Source organism: Episyrphus balteatus, chromosome 1 (genome assembly GCF_945859705.1).
Source record: "Episyrphus balteatus chromosome 1, idEpiBalt1.1, whole genome shotgun sequence".
NCBI lineage: Eukaryota > Metazoa > Arthropoda > Insecta > Diptera > Syrphidae > Episyrphus > Episyrphus balteatus.
In genome coordinates, this window is record NC_079134.1 from 4558279 (window position 1) to 4574932 (window position 16654).

Sequence of the window (16654 nt, forward strand, 5' to 3'; positions counted from 1 at the left end):
GTAAATTGTGAATAATACCGCAGGCAATGAAAGGTGGATGTTTCAAAACACCCAACAAAATTGAAACAGAAAACAAAAACAAAAAAAATTAATATTGGTATCGATTACACACTGTTAATTGTTTTGAGGCTACTTTTGTTTTGTGTGTTTTACTGTCACTACACTACAAAGGGCGATAGTGTATTTTTATTGTTGGGAATTTTAATCATAGGGGTTCACATGCGGTTTTCAATTCAAGCTTGTAATTCCTCAGAAATAAAGGAAATTCTAGATTATTTGCTAATTTCTAATTTTAGATCGTGTGACAAGTTTGATTTGAAAGGGGACATTTTCTGTCTTATCAGAAAGTCATGCTTGAATCACAGCTTTGAGCTTATGACTTTAGAAATGCATTGCTGCTGAAAGTGATATCAATTAAAAAAGGAAAATCAAACCCTAATAGAATAATCACCACAGATTTCGAGTGATATCAAGTCGAAAAATAGTTGAAGTAATGTCGAAAAAAATTGCGGAGTTTTTTTAAGCGGGTATTTTGATGGATCAGAAAGGTTAGGGCCCTTTACTGTTGCGCGTACTTTGAAGCACGAAATACAATCCATTATTGACTGTTAATTAGGTTACACTTAAATTTTAAATTCAAGGACGAATTCGTAAAAAAAAATTAAGAAATTGAATCTGCATTACCAAAGTATGTTGAGTATTCAACATAAATGTTCGGATTGACAATCCCTTTGATATAATAAATCTATCAGATGAATACAAAAAAACTGTGTTTTTTTTTTGTGGTCAGCACTCTGATTTCAATCGAAGTAAATCAAACAATCTCCGTTCTGGTAGCATAAACAAATATTTCAACCAAAACCGATTTTCTGTGGTTATGGGGTATTTCCCCAGAACTGTATCAATGTTTCGATTCTGTTTAACATTGAAACTACCAATATTCTGAAAGGCATTCTTTAAAAAAGGTTCTTTATTGACAAGTTGTGGATTTATACAAAAAACTTCCTTTGAGGAGTTAAAGAAGATAAAGAATGAAATAAACATTCACCATTCTTAAACAATTTTTTCATATTTTTCATAAATTTTTCGACAATATTAAACTGAAAAATTGTTCTTATTTACAAGTACATGCGACTTATTGAGACACTTTATTATATTTATTTCCCGTAGAGTATAATAGTAATGGATTATGTACCATACTAAAAACCACAAAGATACAATTTATTTTAGCGGTTTTGGCACAGGAATTGCAAATATTTTACAATCCAATCGATTGTTCTAGTCTAGATATTGAAATAGTCTTCTGCATTGACACGAAAACCATTTCAAAATTTATTCAAATTGATTTTTTCTTCTCCGTCATGTTTATTTTTTTATTTTAATTACAAATTTAAATAAACTAAAACCTTTTGGCAATAAAAATGGCGAGTGATTTTAAGCAAATTGAGTGTCGTATAAGTCCTAATTAGCTGATTATTGTGTCATGAATGAATTTAAATATATTTATATTTTTTACGGTACCTACGCGGTTTGTCTTTGATGATGATGAAATTTGCATTTGTTTTTTGAATAAAACTTGCAAACTACACACATGTTTATTTTTCGTCTGTAAAATTTGTAGTAAGGCAGAGTGAAGTGTGCTTTTGTTATTGATAAACGAATGACGGATTAGCTTTTAAATGGTAAAACATGTCTGAAATCAGAAACAAGAAAGGCTGATGTATTGATTAACTTCAATTGTTAAGAGTTTTTATTTATTTTTTTTTTGTGTTCTATAACTTTGTAAGTTTCACTTTTACCGCAGAAGCAAAGAAGAGATATATGAAATCTATTGAAAAGTTAATTGTGAATGTGTTTTAATTCTTTTCAGATCAAAAAAAAATTGGAGAAAATGTTTTATAGGTATTCGAAAATTAATTTGTTTTTACCGAGAACAAAAGCTTTCAAATAGATATTTTGATAAACATAAGATTTTTGGAAGGCAAATAAATCAAAACAATCAATCATAAATAATAATAAACTCATTTCACAAAAACAGAGCAATTTTAAATTAACAAAGCAATCGATTCGATTCGCTTCGATTTGAATATTTTTTTTTATTGATCAGTTTAGAGATCTAATATGAAAAAGACGTAACCCAATATGTTAGACAAAATTCCAAATTCCAGCTATTTTGGCTTTGAAATGTTAGGTACTAAATTGGAATTTTTGGAATTTTGCAAAATTTGTACCTAAAATGTGGACAGAAGATGGTCTACTTTTACCTTTTTTTCCTTTTTGAGCTGATTTTAATTTATGTTAGTCAGCTTAAAATTTAAAACATTTGATGTCTTAACTCCAACTCTTTTAAGTAACCGAATAAGAAAAATCCAAACATGCAAAAACTGACTTCTGAAGTATCTTTTGGCTTCTACTATATTTGTAAGTCACTTTAAGAAGTCGGACCTAAGACATGAAAAGAATCATAATTTCAAGCTGAATATTTGTTTCCAACAGACCAACAGAAGTTGAAATCATTTTAAAATGAAAAAAGGTGGTACTTTAAAATGATTAATAAATAATTATTTATTTAATAATAATTTATCTAAAATTTATGCTTTGATTACATTTTTAGTGTTAAAAGTAAAAAAAATGAATTTCAAAAAATTTGTTGTCTTCAATTTTCAAAACAGTAGGTAACTACAGAGATTCAAGCCATAATAATAAATATGCCTTTATACCTTTTGCTTGCAAGTTTATGATTTGGAAAACAAAAATTGGACCAAAATTAACGGCACCTGCCATATAACCAAAATGAAAAATCTGACTTCTCTCAAAAAACAGCTCTATCGAATTAGCACAATTTTTATGTGTAATGAGGCAAATAAAATCGTGTTTTGAAAGTAATAAATACTTTGAGAACCATTGCTAACTGTACCTGTCATAGAATTATTTTCTTTTTTTAAATTACTCATTAAATTACTCATAAAAGATTCAATCAATTTCAATGAAAATATCTATGCAAAATTGCAAAGGCATTAATTGAAAAATAAGTAAAATTTTTGACAAAAACACATTTTTGGATTTGAAAAATCACTTTTTGAAAACTGTTTTTAGACCAGGGTCGATAGTTTTTGAAACCAAAAAAAATCATAGTAGGATGAAACCCATTGGAAAAGGAGGTGAACATGATGAAAATTAAAGGAAAAATAAATTACGGGCGAGCCGAGTTCTTGAAGTGGGTGGGTTGAGTTTTTAATGGTAAAAAATGGTATATCTCAATTTGAGGCAAAACTACAAATCCTATAGAAAAAAGTTGTATGGCAAAGTTTTTAGGTAATAAAAAGATCTACAACTTTTGTATCAACAATTTTTTCACATAACCTCAAAATTTATGTGAAAAATTCAAAAAACCGAGTTTTTGGTTTTTTATTTTTATCTTTTTCAAAAACAAAAATTTTTCTACGAAATTTAGTGAAAACTTACCTTATTATGTCCCAAATACACTGTAATTTATTTGATTTAAAATATTAATTTATTCACCTTATTTTGACTTAATACCAAAAAAACACCCTAATTTTCAATCGAAAATTCACGTGTCAAAATATCAGCTTTTTTCAAAAAGTCGGTCTGCATTTCGTTCATTAAAATGTCTATTTTCTGATGGTGTAAAAAAAATTGTAAGTTAGTATACTATAGAACATGTTCTAGTAAAATTCAAAAAATGAAAAAAGCTTGAATTCGAAAAAAATTTTGTATCATTGTTTACAATTTTGGCCTATAATTTTCATCATGTTCACCTCCTTTTCCAATGGGTTTCATCCTACTATGATTTTTTTGTACTTTTTAATGTTTTTGAAGGCATCGGCACTGGTCTATTGAGGAATTTTTTAACTTTGTTTTCAATTAAAAACAACAAATTAAATATTCTTATAGGCACATAGGTAATATTCTTGCTTCCAATCCCAAAAGTGACATAATTTCTAAATTTCAATAAGGTACCTACATTGTAGATTTTAAAAAACTTATCGCTAATTTTCCTTTTCTAAAAAAAAAAAAACCTAAAATATTTGTAGGTATATAGACTGCTTTGATTCTTGGTTTCTGTTTTGAATGAAACATTTCTACTAATTTTCATTATTATGTCATTCTTTTGTTAATGGCACTAATTCATACCTTTAAAAAAAACACCCTTTACTCAACATAATGTCATAGGGATTCTTAGTTTTTATAAAAAACGAAACTGTTTCATTAAGTTAAAAAATATTACAAAATGTATGTCATCTATTACAAAGCCTTCCTCACACATAACTCAGCTTAAGAAAAAAACCAACAGCACTCGTTCATAAAACGTTTAATAATAAAAGAGTGTTATTGTGAAAACGACTCTAATTGGGTTTTCTGATCAGGTTCTTTAGAAGCCGATATTTCGGCCTAATTAAAATTAGAAAATTGGAGACCTGGTTCCGGAACTGAGCTCTTAAAACGCCTCTTAACTAACACAATTGTTTTAGTTAATCAAACTTATGTTTCTCTTAACCTCAATGAGCTGTTTTCATTCAAAGTATTAAAGAATCTTCTTCCCACTCAAGATATAGAAAATTTGTCAATATAAGGTGATAATATTTCGCAGAATTCAAAACTACAATTGTATCAAGGAAGCAACACTAGTATTTACCTCAATTCTCATCTCATTATTATGAAGGTATCCATTTGGATCAAGGTAACTCGGTCAGCAATTCAGTTAAAGCAAACCAAACCAAAACCACAAAACACACTCTGTCCGACCGCACATATTTGGCTCATTTACAAATTACTTATAAAGTAGTAATCAAATGCTAACTACCGCATCACGAACTTAGCCCCAAACGGTCATCAGTTCACAACACAATTCACAATCACATCACTCTTCTAAAGGCCATCAAACACACACTCAAATCACAGCAAGAAGCCCCCAGGAAGACCAAAACATCCAAATGAGAAGAACCTACAAAGACCCAGAGTTTGTTGTGCAGTGTGTGCTTAGCTCATTAACGTGTGTGGTAATAATATATAATAATCCACCATTACGAACGAGTAGTAGGTTTTCTTTTGGACACTCGGTTAAGCAAGGGCTTTAAAGTCTTATATGATGGCGAGCACATTATGCCTTCACATTTCCGCTGCTATGTCAAGTTCTTTGGTCCATCATGGAACTTTTTTGTTCTGATGAAATCACCTACTGCCTGCCAGCTGCCTGAAGACGAATTTCGTCATCATTATTATATATTTTGTTCCGCTAAAACAAATGACTTCAGTGCGGTTGGCATTTGGCACATTTAAAACACCATCAGTCCCCCCACATTACAAAGCAGAGCCGTCATCAGTGTGACTTCTGGATAATGATGATTGTAATTATTTTGTATTTTTCTGGTCGCATGGTAGAAAGAAAATTCATCATTTGACAATTCCAAAATGCAACAAAAAAAAATTTATCATCATCTATACCGTCACACTCTAGCGGTAAGAGAAAGCCAAAAGGCTGCGGGTTAGGGCAGTCTAACAACCAAATGTCAACCATTTTTTTTTTCTTTTGCTTTTGACATGCTAATTTCTTTCAAAATAATTAATTGGTGTTTTTTGCTTCGATAACAATAAGCGATGGCAATGATGGATTGGTGATTTCGATTTTCTTTTTTTTTTTCAGGTGACAGGTAGGTATTAGTTGCAAATGTCACTTTTTCTACTTCTTTAGTTTTCTAAAGAAAATTATTTAAATATAAAAATAATTACTAAATTTTATGCTCGTAATATTTCTTGAGAAATCTTTTTCAATGACCTATCCTCACAACATCACTGGCATTGCATTCGATTATGGATGGACAGAGTGCAAACAAACAGTGATTACGCCCGGGCGCCAATCATTTTACTTAGCGATAAGGCTGCTAAGGGCATGTTATGGACGCGTGAAAGAATTCAAATTGAGTACAGTTTTCATGTTGATTGATGAGCATGTATAAACTACGTCAATCAGATTGATGGGTTTCTCATACATTTCTAAACGAACACAAAAAGACTCCAAGACTGTTTAGCTTATCTTTGCAAAATTTAGTGATATTGGCTATCAATTGTTTGTGTTTGGAAAATTTTGATCACAATTTATTTTGAAATGTTTTCGTCACTTACCGAATGACAGATCACCAACTGTCAAAAAAAAACTGACGATTAAATACTTACAAAATTTTGAGAGTAAACAAACAGATCTATTTTTGATGTGAAATACGTTTTGACATTTCTGAATGTAAAATAAACGAATTAAATTAAAACTATTAATTTTTCTGAAGTCCGAATTTACTCTATTCTATATCAGCAAGTATTTGCGACCAAGTTCTAGAATTAATGCTTTGTCATTCTTAAGTGAGGACATTTGTCTCGTTTCTGTTGAAAATATAAAAGCTTCGTCTGGGTTTGAAGTATAAGTATCTACAATTTTTTGTTTCTGGAATTAGTTATTTGTCATGAAAAATGTTCTGTTGAGTTGGAGACTTGTGAGTTGAGAGAGAGAGAAATAGAGAGATAAAAAGTACATTGTGTTGTGAAATTATTATTATATTCTTAGAGATGTGTGTCAAGGGCACTGCTGATGAAATGATGTGCAATGCACTGCAATTTTTTACATTTCATGAGGCTATTTTTCTTTTTTATTTTTATTTTAATTTGTAACTAACTATATCCATTGACCATGATGGTTGGAAATACTGCTGTGATCTGGAGAATCTTGCCATATTAATTTGTTTTTGTATCGGATTTTATTAGTTCAGATATCAGACTTTAAAGATTTAAAATTAAATGTTGGAGGTATTTCTCCAGGGTTAACTTTAGTTTTAATTCTCATGTAGCAACAAAATGAGTAATACATTTTTGTTGATTTTGATAACATACAATCTCTAAAACCTTGCTTAATAGGCGTTATCAGACCCAAACAAAAATATTTCTACATCATTCCAGTTTTTAAAATTTTTGACACAAATTCCTAAAAAATGTACCTACGATTACTGATTGTAGCTTTGCCTTCATTAACCTTGTTGTCTATGTGCACTTTGGAATACAATTTGTTGTTGAAAGATAAATAATTTTGAATGAAGATTTATATCAACATAGATAATGTTTGTTGGTACAACAAATTTTAATCCGAATTTTTCATAGTTAGTCAGGTATCAAAATAATGATCGTGACAATTAATGTTTGTGTGAGACATACAGTGGGTACATACTTCATTAAGACCAATTATAGTGCCGACAAAATACCAAAATAATATGATTTATAAGAAGTAGGTGTTCTTATCTGCAATATTAAGGTTACCAGGTTATTAATATTGAACTATGTTTTTCGCTGGAAATTTTTGGAAATAAATCTAAATTCGTAAGAATTAAAATGTTATCCAAATGTTAAGCCGTTTTTTTTCGGAATGAGGTATGTTCAAAAATTATTTTGAACTATAAAAATTCTATTTAAAAACTACTATGGAATACCACAGCTCACAAATCTTGAGAGATACATTTTCGGAACCGTCTCCTTACGTATACATACTGCCACTTCTTCCAGCTCATCTTGATAAGGCGTATCAGCTTAGCAGTAATACCAACACAGAACATGGATTTATACAGTTCCACGCTATTAACACTATTTCGAGCGGCTTCGAAAAAGGGAAGAGTATATCGGTTTTAAATTCTTGCGTCTTCTCCAAAATTTGTCCCAGTGTGCATATCTTTCATTTAACGGTTTTCTAAGTTGTTTCTTCCATTTCATAAACCAATAATAATATTCCTCATTGTTAAATATACCTGTCATAACGACTTGGTTTTTTATTTATACTCACAATGTTGGCTTTCATTTTGGCTTGGATTACTTGAGCGCATTTGAAGTCAAACCAAGATTCTCACTTTTGAGTCCATTTCTCAGTAATACAATTCTTAGCCAGTTTCAAGATCTCTTCCGATTACAGCTCTTTAAAGTTGAAACATCTCCTCGTGAGTTGTTTAGCATAGAACCAACCAAACACTTTTCCAAACCGATGCTAGCTGTTCTAAAGAAACTTACATTGTGTTTTGTGTGTTCTGGGAGACGAACATTTCGTCGATTTCAAACGATCAATTTGGTTGGAAGTTTGATGACCAACAGGGGTCAGCCGAATGCCTTTAAGACTGTAGTGATTGAGGTATAAAGTTCATAATTCATCGATAAACCCGAACCCATTTCCTGTAGTGATTTTGTGCATGTCGAAATACTTTATATTAACCAAAATTGTAAAACAAAAATAAAATAGAAATAAAATTAATATAATAATAATAACAAGTACAATAAATAGTGTTTAAAAGTTTACTAACTGTCATACCATAGAGATTTTTCGAATCTTAAAGTCGTTCTTGTTAAATACACTGTTCGAAAATTTTGGCGAGGAACTGTAGAACTTTTATATTTTGATTATTTGTTGAAGTTTTCTTTGGAGACCCGATCTTTCTCTTACGTGGAAGAACTTATATTTGACTATAGAAATTAGTTCTCTGACATTGCGAAAACTCAAGACTTTTTCTTTCTGATTTCATCTGATTGCAAATCCATGCTCCAATATCAGATTTTTGGAATATTTTTATAAAAAACGTTTTTCGCTTTTTGTTTCACTTTTCGTGGGTGGCCCGTTTTAATTTCATTCACGTGCATTGGAGGCAATAATGATTGTTGGCTATAACAATCCGTTATCCCATACTTTTCCCATTTCGTTAGCTAATGAAGAATGCCATCATTTGCAGCAAATGATACTTCGACACATGATACTTGTGACACATTTTTAAAATATACGCAACTTTTTGTTAAGAACAACGTAAAATAACTCTTCCGGTAACAGAAATTTCAATATGGAAAAGTCAGAAACGACCAAAAAATTAGTAGTGTTGAGGCCACAATATGTGATTTTCAAAGTGGCTGTAAGTTCTCACATACCTACTAAATAACAGATTCTTTGTATTTATAACACATGAGATAATTCAATTCAAAGAAACGGTTATACTATTCCAAATAAAGAAGATTGTTCTTGATTTAAGTGAACTTTTGAACTCATTTATCAAAAGTTGACACTCTGCAGCCAAAATGAATTCATATTTTTTTTCTAAATAAAGAAAAAAAAAATTCGATTTAAGTTCCCAATCTTTTGTCGTAAATTCATAAAAATAAAAATTGGCGGCATAAGTGAAGTTCAATTGCCAAAATATATCCGGGCACGATACAATAATCAACTTCGTTAAACAAATTATTCTGACAGCAGAACCAAGTCAAATTTATGCGTACCAGGGTGAGAAGGCGTTTCAGTAGTGTTTGAAGCAACAAATAACAAAAAAAGAAGAAAATACTCCAGTTAAGGGTCTTCACGACAATGATTGTGGCAATAAATCACCACAAAATTTTCGTTACAAATATGACATCATCAGAGCCTCCGGAATTTTATTTAAGTATTCTTACTTTACAATTATATGAGGGAATGACTTCATATTGAAGAAGGGAAGTATGTTACTGTATGACCAAGTCTGGAGTCAATAACGTCAAAATAAGAAAGCTTATTTTTTTAAATGACTCTTGGGTGTTGAATTGTATATTATAGTAATGTTCCAAAAGAATTTAATTGTCTAACGAGATAGCAAGCTATGGGAACACTTCCCAAAGAGATTTCTCTATAGTAATTCAAAAGTGACTTCATAATCATTGAGCAATTTTTTGTAATTGCCACCAACTGCCTTGATATCAGTTTTGTTTTGTTTTCTTTTTTTTTTTGTTTCTCATCAACTAAAGACCCAGTGAAACTTTGGTGTCATTATTTATCTAATTTATGGGATAAGCGTGTGTAATTTGTAGAAAAGATACTGCAATTTATTGTTTGTGTTTGTCCAATTATCACAATTTTGTACAAAAAAAAAAAGGGTTTTGTAACAATTAAGTCTTAAGGTCAAAAAACCATCAATAAATGTAATTATTATTAGACTAATTAAAAATTGTTTTATTTCAACTATAAAATAGACGTATTTGGTTTATTCCAAAAACGATAACTAATATTTTGTTATCTATAGAAACTTGAGTAGTTTATTTTTTGTTTTTACTTTTTTTAAGAGCTTCTTACGTATGTAACTTTTGCTCTTGAATATTATTGTCTATTACTAATGGAGGTCGACGTGATATTTGCCATGTTGTAAGTTTTTTCTTTGTTTTGATTCGTTGTTTTCGTTGTATAAATAGAATTTTGATTGTAAAAAAAAACGATAATTGTTAACTAAAAGTACAAATACACATTAACGATGATGGTGTAAATGCAAACAAATGTTTACCAATTTTTTAAGGTTAAGATTGTATACTGTCCACTTAAAACCATTTGTATTGAAACTTACAAAACAATTTCAAATGGTAAACTAAATATGGTTTTTTTTTGTAAGTTCGTAGAAAAAAAAATTAATTTGCCACTTAGCTTATGAGATTTTAAGTACTCATGATATTAAAAAATAGTGACATTATTTGGAAATTTCCTTGTACTTTTTCAATTACAAGTAGCAAAATATTGTTGCAACTTATTATTACACTCAATGCAAGTGATTGTTTTAAGTGAAACCATCCTTTTATCAAGCAATTTGACACTTGAGTTTTGTGATATAAATGATTACACTGTGGTAGTTATATGACATTTTGATGATTTTTTGTAGAAAATACATAACTTTAAAATAGTATCATTTTATTGAGACATTAGATATAAAACTGGAATAATAAAATTTGAAGAAAATCGGAGCAAAATATGAAGTTTTTTACAAAAATAAAAGAGTTTTTTTATCAAAAAAATATGTTTAAAATTTTCAAAATAGTAATTTCATTGAAGGAATATCTTCTACAAATGGTCGTTTTACTAAAAGAACACTTATTTTATCTATAAACGTCGATATAAACCAATAAATACCAAATTTCTGGCTTCAGAAGCCAAAATATTTCTTATCTGAGCCAACTTTGAAAAACTAAGGACGCCATCGTGTTCAGCGATCGACATTAGAGATGTGTCAATCGTGATTGATTCGGTCTTTTTGATCCGTTCACCGAAAATTCTAATTTCGTTCATTCTCATTCATTCATTCGTCCATTCCATTCATTCTCAATCATCTGATACAAGTTTATATAAGCATTTTCAGAGTTTGAATTGAATCGGATTCGATTGGGAATTTCTATCGAACATCTGACCTTGACTTCTTTTAATTTTTGATGTATCTATTTCGACGTTTTGAACTTGGCGAAGACATAGGGCCTTACTAATAATCAAATTTACCATTAAAATTTTCCAAAAATATATTTTCAAAAAAAAAAAAAAAGCGGAGAAAATTAGATTTTAAAAAAGCTCTCATAGAAAATATAAACGAAAAATTGTTTTATATGGTTGCATTGAAATGTTAATATTTCAGGTTATACGCGATTTCTTGTTTCTTCTCTCATTTGTCAGAACGAAATGAGTGAAAAAGAAATGGTTTCGATTAAATGAACGAAAGAACGATTGATAGAAAAGACCGAATCTTTGGTGAAATCAATCTTTGAACGATTCGATCTTTTGAAATGAACGATTTGCCCAGCTCTAATCGACATGAAATAAAATGCACGACCTAGCACGTAGCTTTTTATTTAAAAAAAAACTATTTTTAATGACTTTGATCACAAAAGGAAGTATGCCATCTGATTTCTTTTATGAAAATCCTTTTTTTAGAAAAAAAAAAAAACAATTTGAAAAAAAATAAAATGCACGACTGGGTCGCACGAACTTGCTCTTAGAGTTAAAGTTGCTTAAATTTTTAAGACTTTTTATATAGAAATTTGGAATAAAAAACAAAATTCGTTTTTTTTTTTAAATCAAATAAAATCTGAAATTAAATTGCCCTCCAAAACAAGTATGCAGTTTTGATTGATATATTAACATGCATTTTTAGAAAAAAAATTTTCAAAATCGTTAGAGCCGTTTTTTTAAAAACTAATTTTTTATAAATATTTTTTTGGAAAAAAAGTTTTAAAATAAAATTGGTATGTCATTTGGTAGAAATCACTAATCAACATCTAAAAACAAAATTTCAAAAAAGTTCAATGTCCCGTTTTCGAAAATTTGATTTTTCAAAAAAAAATTTTCAAAATTTTTTTAAAAATCCAAAAATTATTTTTTTCAAAATTTTATTTTTGGCTTATATTTAAATTACATAAATGCTTCTCCACAAAAAGTTTCGTTGAAATCGAATAAGCAGTTTCGGAGATAATCGGATTTTAAAAAAACGGTTCTATGGCAGGTACCGTTAATAATGATTTTCAAAAAAAAATTGTTTCATTGAAAGATAGACCTTAGCTTAAAACTAACATTTGAATTTTTTAAACAAAATCGTTAGAGCCGTTTTTTAGATATTTCAATTTTACTAAAATCGGTATATGACAAGTACCGTTATTTTTGGTCCAAAAAAATTAATTCCAAAAACCCCTCTGGAGAGTCGCAGAATAACGCTACATACCAAGTTTGACATTAATCGGTCTATCCGTTTAGGCTGTAGCTCCTTATACAGACAGACAGACAGACTGACAGACAGACTGACAGACAGACAGACAGACAGACAGACGGACTTCCGGGACCCACTTTTTTGGCATTGTCTACCATCGTAATGTCATGGAAAAATGTTATCTCAACTTTTTTTTTTTGTACGAATGCATAACTTGATATATAGTACCTATATCGCAAGTAAAAATGTTACAGCCGTTTGAAAAAAAATAGAAGTTTTTGTAGGTAATTATATAAAAATTTTCTAACATGCGATTTTGAATAAATATTTAAATAACACTAAAAAACAAAACTTCGAAATATTGCACTAAGCCATTTTCAAAAATTGGATTAACAAAAAATAAAAACAAGTTGCTTTCTTCTGAACAATTGATACCTGCGGATTCACTCGTTGAACAGTTTTGATCTAGTTCCTTTTTGTGACCACTAGAAGCAAAAATAATTAATTTTAAACTACGTAGCGTTTTATTTGTAAACACACCTATAAATTTAAATTTAAAAATAACAGATTATTATTTTTGTAGTTCGTTTAAATAAAAAAAAAAATAAGATTAAAGGTATAACTAAATGGCCACTTTTTGCAAAAATTGGGAGATTTACATAATTATTATATTCTTTATAGCGCTATTTGTTTTCGAAAAGATCTACAAAAATTGTTTTTGGAACCAAAAAAATAAGCTTTCTGCATCATTGTTCAAATTTTACTTTCGGAAAAACTGAGTTTGAAAAAAATGAATTTGAAATTTTTCACTTTTCAATTTTTAGATGTACATATGTACCTGTACCTACATCAACAAAATAAAACAAAGAAACAAAAAATAAAAAGTGAAAGAAATATTGTAGTATGACTTCTCTTGTTGTGAACTCGATGCCAAGTAGTTTATATCAGGGATACGTTTCGTCACTTTCAGCAAAATGCAGGCTGAACTGAAAGATAAAGGAATCATCTGACAATATGCTTCTTAGCGAATCTTTAATGTTATTCATTTGGACAAATTATGACTGACAGGCGTAAGTAGGTGAAAATATTGTCAAGATCTCCAACTTTTCCATTTTCATGTTTCCATTAATTTGGACCTGTTCATCGTGTTGCCCTCCACCCTCTCTAGTTTGATTGATTCCAACTCTTTCCTCGTTTCGACTAATTTTTGGGTCGATATCGGACAAAGTCGTTCAAGCTTCAGCTACATTTCAATTTCTTCAATTTCCTACCAGTAAAATTTAGACATGTCAAGTTTATCAAAAGATGTCGTATCAGGGTCTACATAGCATTTCCGATAATTCTTTAACTTGTGAAAACATAATTACCTACCGATAAAAAACTGTTCAGTTAATTTTACTTCGTCTGGTTTTTCATGTAAATTCAATCCGTTCTTCAGAACAGTTTTACAAAATCTCAAGAAAATTTTACTGGAAAAATCGTTGAATGTCGCTCAAATGGCAATTGAATTACTTAATAGGTGGCGTGCCGGAAATATTTTATGGCGTGCCACCAATGGCACGAGTGCCATTTGTTCGCTATCCCTGTTCTAGGACTTTTATACCTCTGTCAATTTTGCTTTCAAGCAAGTTCCTTTGATGAATATGAAAATAATGTTATCTCCGATATTTCTTTGCAGTCTTATTTTATACAATATTTTGTATAGTTAATAATGGATAAGATATGGATTTTTTTATCATAAAAAAGGATTTTTTTTTGGAGTTTTTGTCACCTCCACGCGAAAGAAAATGCACAATCCGAAGAAGTCTGATTAACTTCGTTTTTACGCTAGGTAATCTGTTTGCGACTAAGAACCTTGTTTTGTTTAATGAAACAAGGCTTCTGATGACACAACAGACACATACAAAAGAGTTGCATTTTTTTTTCTCATCGAAATGCATCAACTACTTCAAAAACCAAAAGTTCCACTCCATTGAACTTTGAGAAACTAGTGATAATGTAAAAGTTCTAAAAACTAATGGGAAGGGGCAGCGAGTACCTATATTAATGATTAGTCTACATCAAAAAGTGACGTTTCCAGGCCTGGGTTTCTTGCCCCACTCCAAATGAAGTTCTAGAAATAAATATTAGATCGAATTTCGTTAATAAGGGTACACGTGTGAAAGATTTCTATCCGACGAAACATTCTTCGAGGACATTGTTCTTTTATTTCCGACTTTGAACTAAAAAATTGTTCAAATACCTTTGGTCAGCAGGTACCTGGTACCGATTATGACATAACACCAGGTTAAGTATATTTTCAAATTCCTTAAATTACATGTGACCATTCCTTTCACCGACTGTGTGCGCGCATGCCTACAAGCAAATTTATACCTAAATCAAAAACTGCCTGCGTAACTTCATCATCAAAACACACTCCCATTTCCGCATGGGTTACCAATACCTACTCTCTCAATTTTTTTTTTATCCATTTCGCCAGATTTTATAGCCAAACATCTCTGATTGCATGCCTACTGGTTGTCAACATTTTATATCGTGGCCTATTGCAGCAGTCAGTCATTAAAATGATCGTAGGTTGTTTTTGAATATCGCGCGCCACCAAAAAAAAAACATAATAAGCTTATTCAATTTTCATTTCACTTGTCATGTGATAAAGTATATGCATGCGGTTCTGTTGGGAGCATAATATAATAGCTGCGGCATGTGGTATTTTGGTATGTGGCCTATCTGTGGTGGGAGCTTATACCAAAAGTTGACCCAAAAAAAAAACCACATGGCGGTCAGCTTCGGTAGGTAAAAAATGGGGGGAAAGACTGCTTCACAAATCAATTGCCCCGAATCTATGCCAAACTAGTTCAACCGGAGATAAATTTTACATAACCCTGCTTAAATAATTCAAGTTGCATATAGAGTTGCAGGTAGAGGCTGTATATCTACCTTTGCCTCTCGACTTTGGAATGACTTACCTTCCATATACTCGTACTAAGCTGACAGAGACAACATTCCTCAGAGTGCACTTTTTTTTTTGTCATATGGCGACACAACACCGTTATTCTTTTTTTTTGTCCTATTTTAATTTGCATTTTTAAGTGACACTTTACAGATCGTAAAATTCCTTAATTTATTTCTGTTCTTTCTGGGAGAAAAAATGGTTTTTTCGGTTCAAAGTGTATACCATCTGTGTGTCACATTGCCTTCAGCTAGAAATGTGTGGATGGTTTTTTTCTTAAGACGGTTGCAAATTTTTAACGACTTTAATAGTCAATTATATTTAAATAAATTTCTAGCCAAGTTACTAACTTGTTTTTATATTTTTTGTATCTTTGCAGATGGTGAACATAACGACTCCACAACCATAGCATCCCATAAAAAGGTGAGTCTGAATTTTGGTTTATATGTTTTAAGACTTCAACTATACAACTTGTACCTGGTCTGGTCTATTCCAGTTGAATCGTTTAACAGTTTAGCACCAGGTTTAAACTTTTTTTGTATTCCCAAACCATTATAGAAGTTGTATTTTTTTTTTTTTTTTGGAAAAAAAAAGCCAATTATCAGATTCATTTACTATGACCAGAGTGCTTCCCAATGGGCAAGGTCGGGGTGGATAAGTTTTTAATGCACATCACAGCACACTCATCACACACATCACACATCATGAGGAACCTTTGCTGTGGGTCATTAAATTTTTGTGTTACGCTAATAAACACGAACAACGTAAAGTTAGATTCGTTTTGGGTTCTAGTTGGATACCTCTCTTATATTCGATGTAACGTGTGTTAATTCCATTAAAATGTTTTTTTTAATTTAAGGGATTTTTTTGGAATTCGAATTGGCACACCCTAAAACCTTATGTTATGGACACTATTGGGTCGATGTTAATGGCTCATAATAATATTAGTCATAGAAATAATAAATAATTTTCAGTTTTAATAGTTTTGATTGTAAGAAATTTATAAGCAGATCTTTTAAGAAGGTTCAAGTTTAATAGTTCATTATGTTTTTGCATCTTTATGAGTTCTGTTTTTGAAGAATTTGTATTTTCTGTAATATTTAACGGAGTCATCAAAGAGTATTTACCTATAGCTTTATGTCTATTTATGGTCTCTTCTCGGGAGCTAATTTTAGGTTTAAAAAGTGGATTTCAGGAA

General features: G+C 30.5%; 1 protein-coding gene across 4 annotated transcripts in view; it reads left to right on the forward strand.

The window, feature by feature from the left end:
- LOC129905316 (protein spire) overlaps nt 1–16654 on the forward strand; it is a 133308-nt gene that overhangs the window by 19801 nt on the left and 96853 nt on the right. For all 4 annotated transcript variants that reach the window (XM_055980768.1, XM_055980771.1, XM_055980770.1 and 1 more), the window contains exon 2: nt 15836–15879. In XM_055980768.1, the coding sequence (XP_055836743.1) occupies nt 15836–15879 (44 nt within the window). The remainder of the gene's footprint in view (nt 1–15835; nt 15880–16654) is intronic.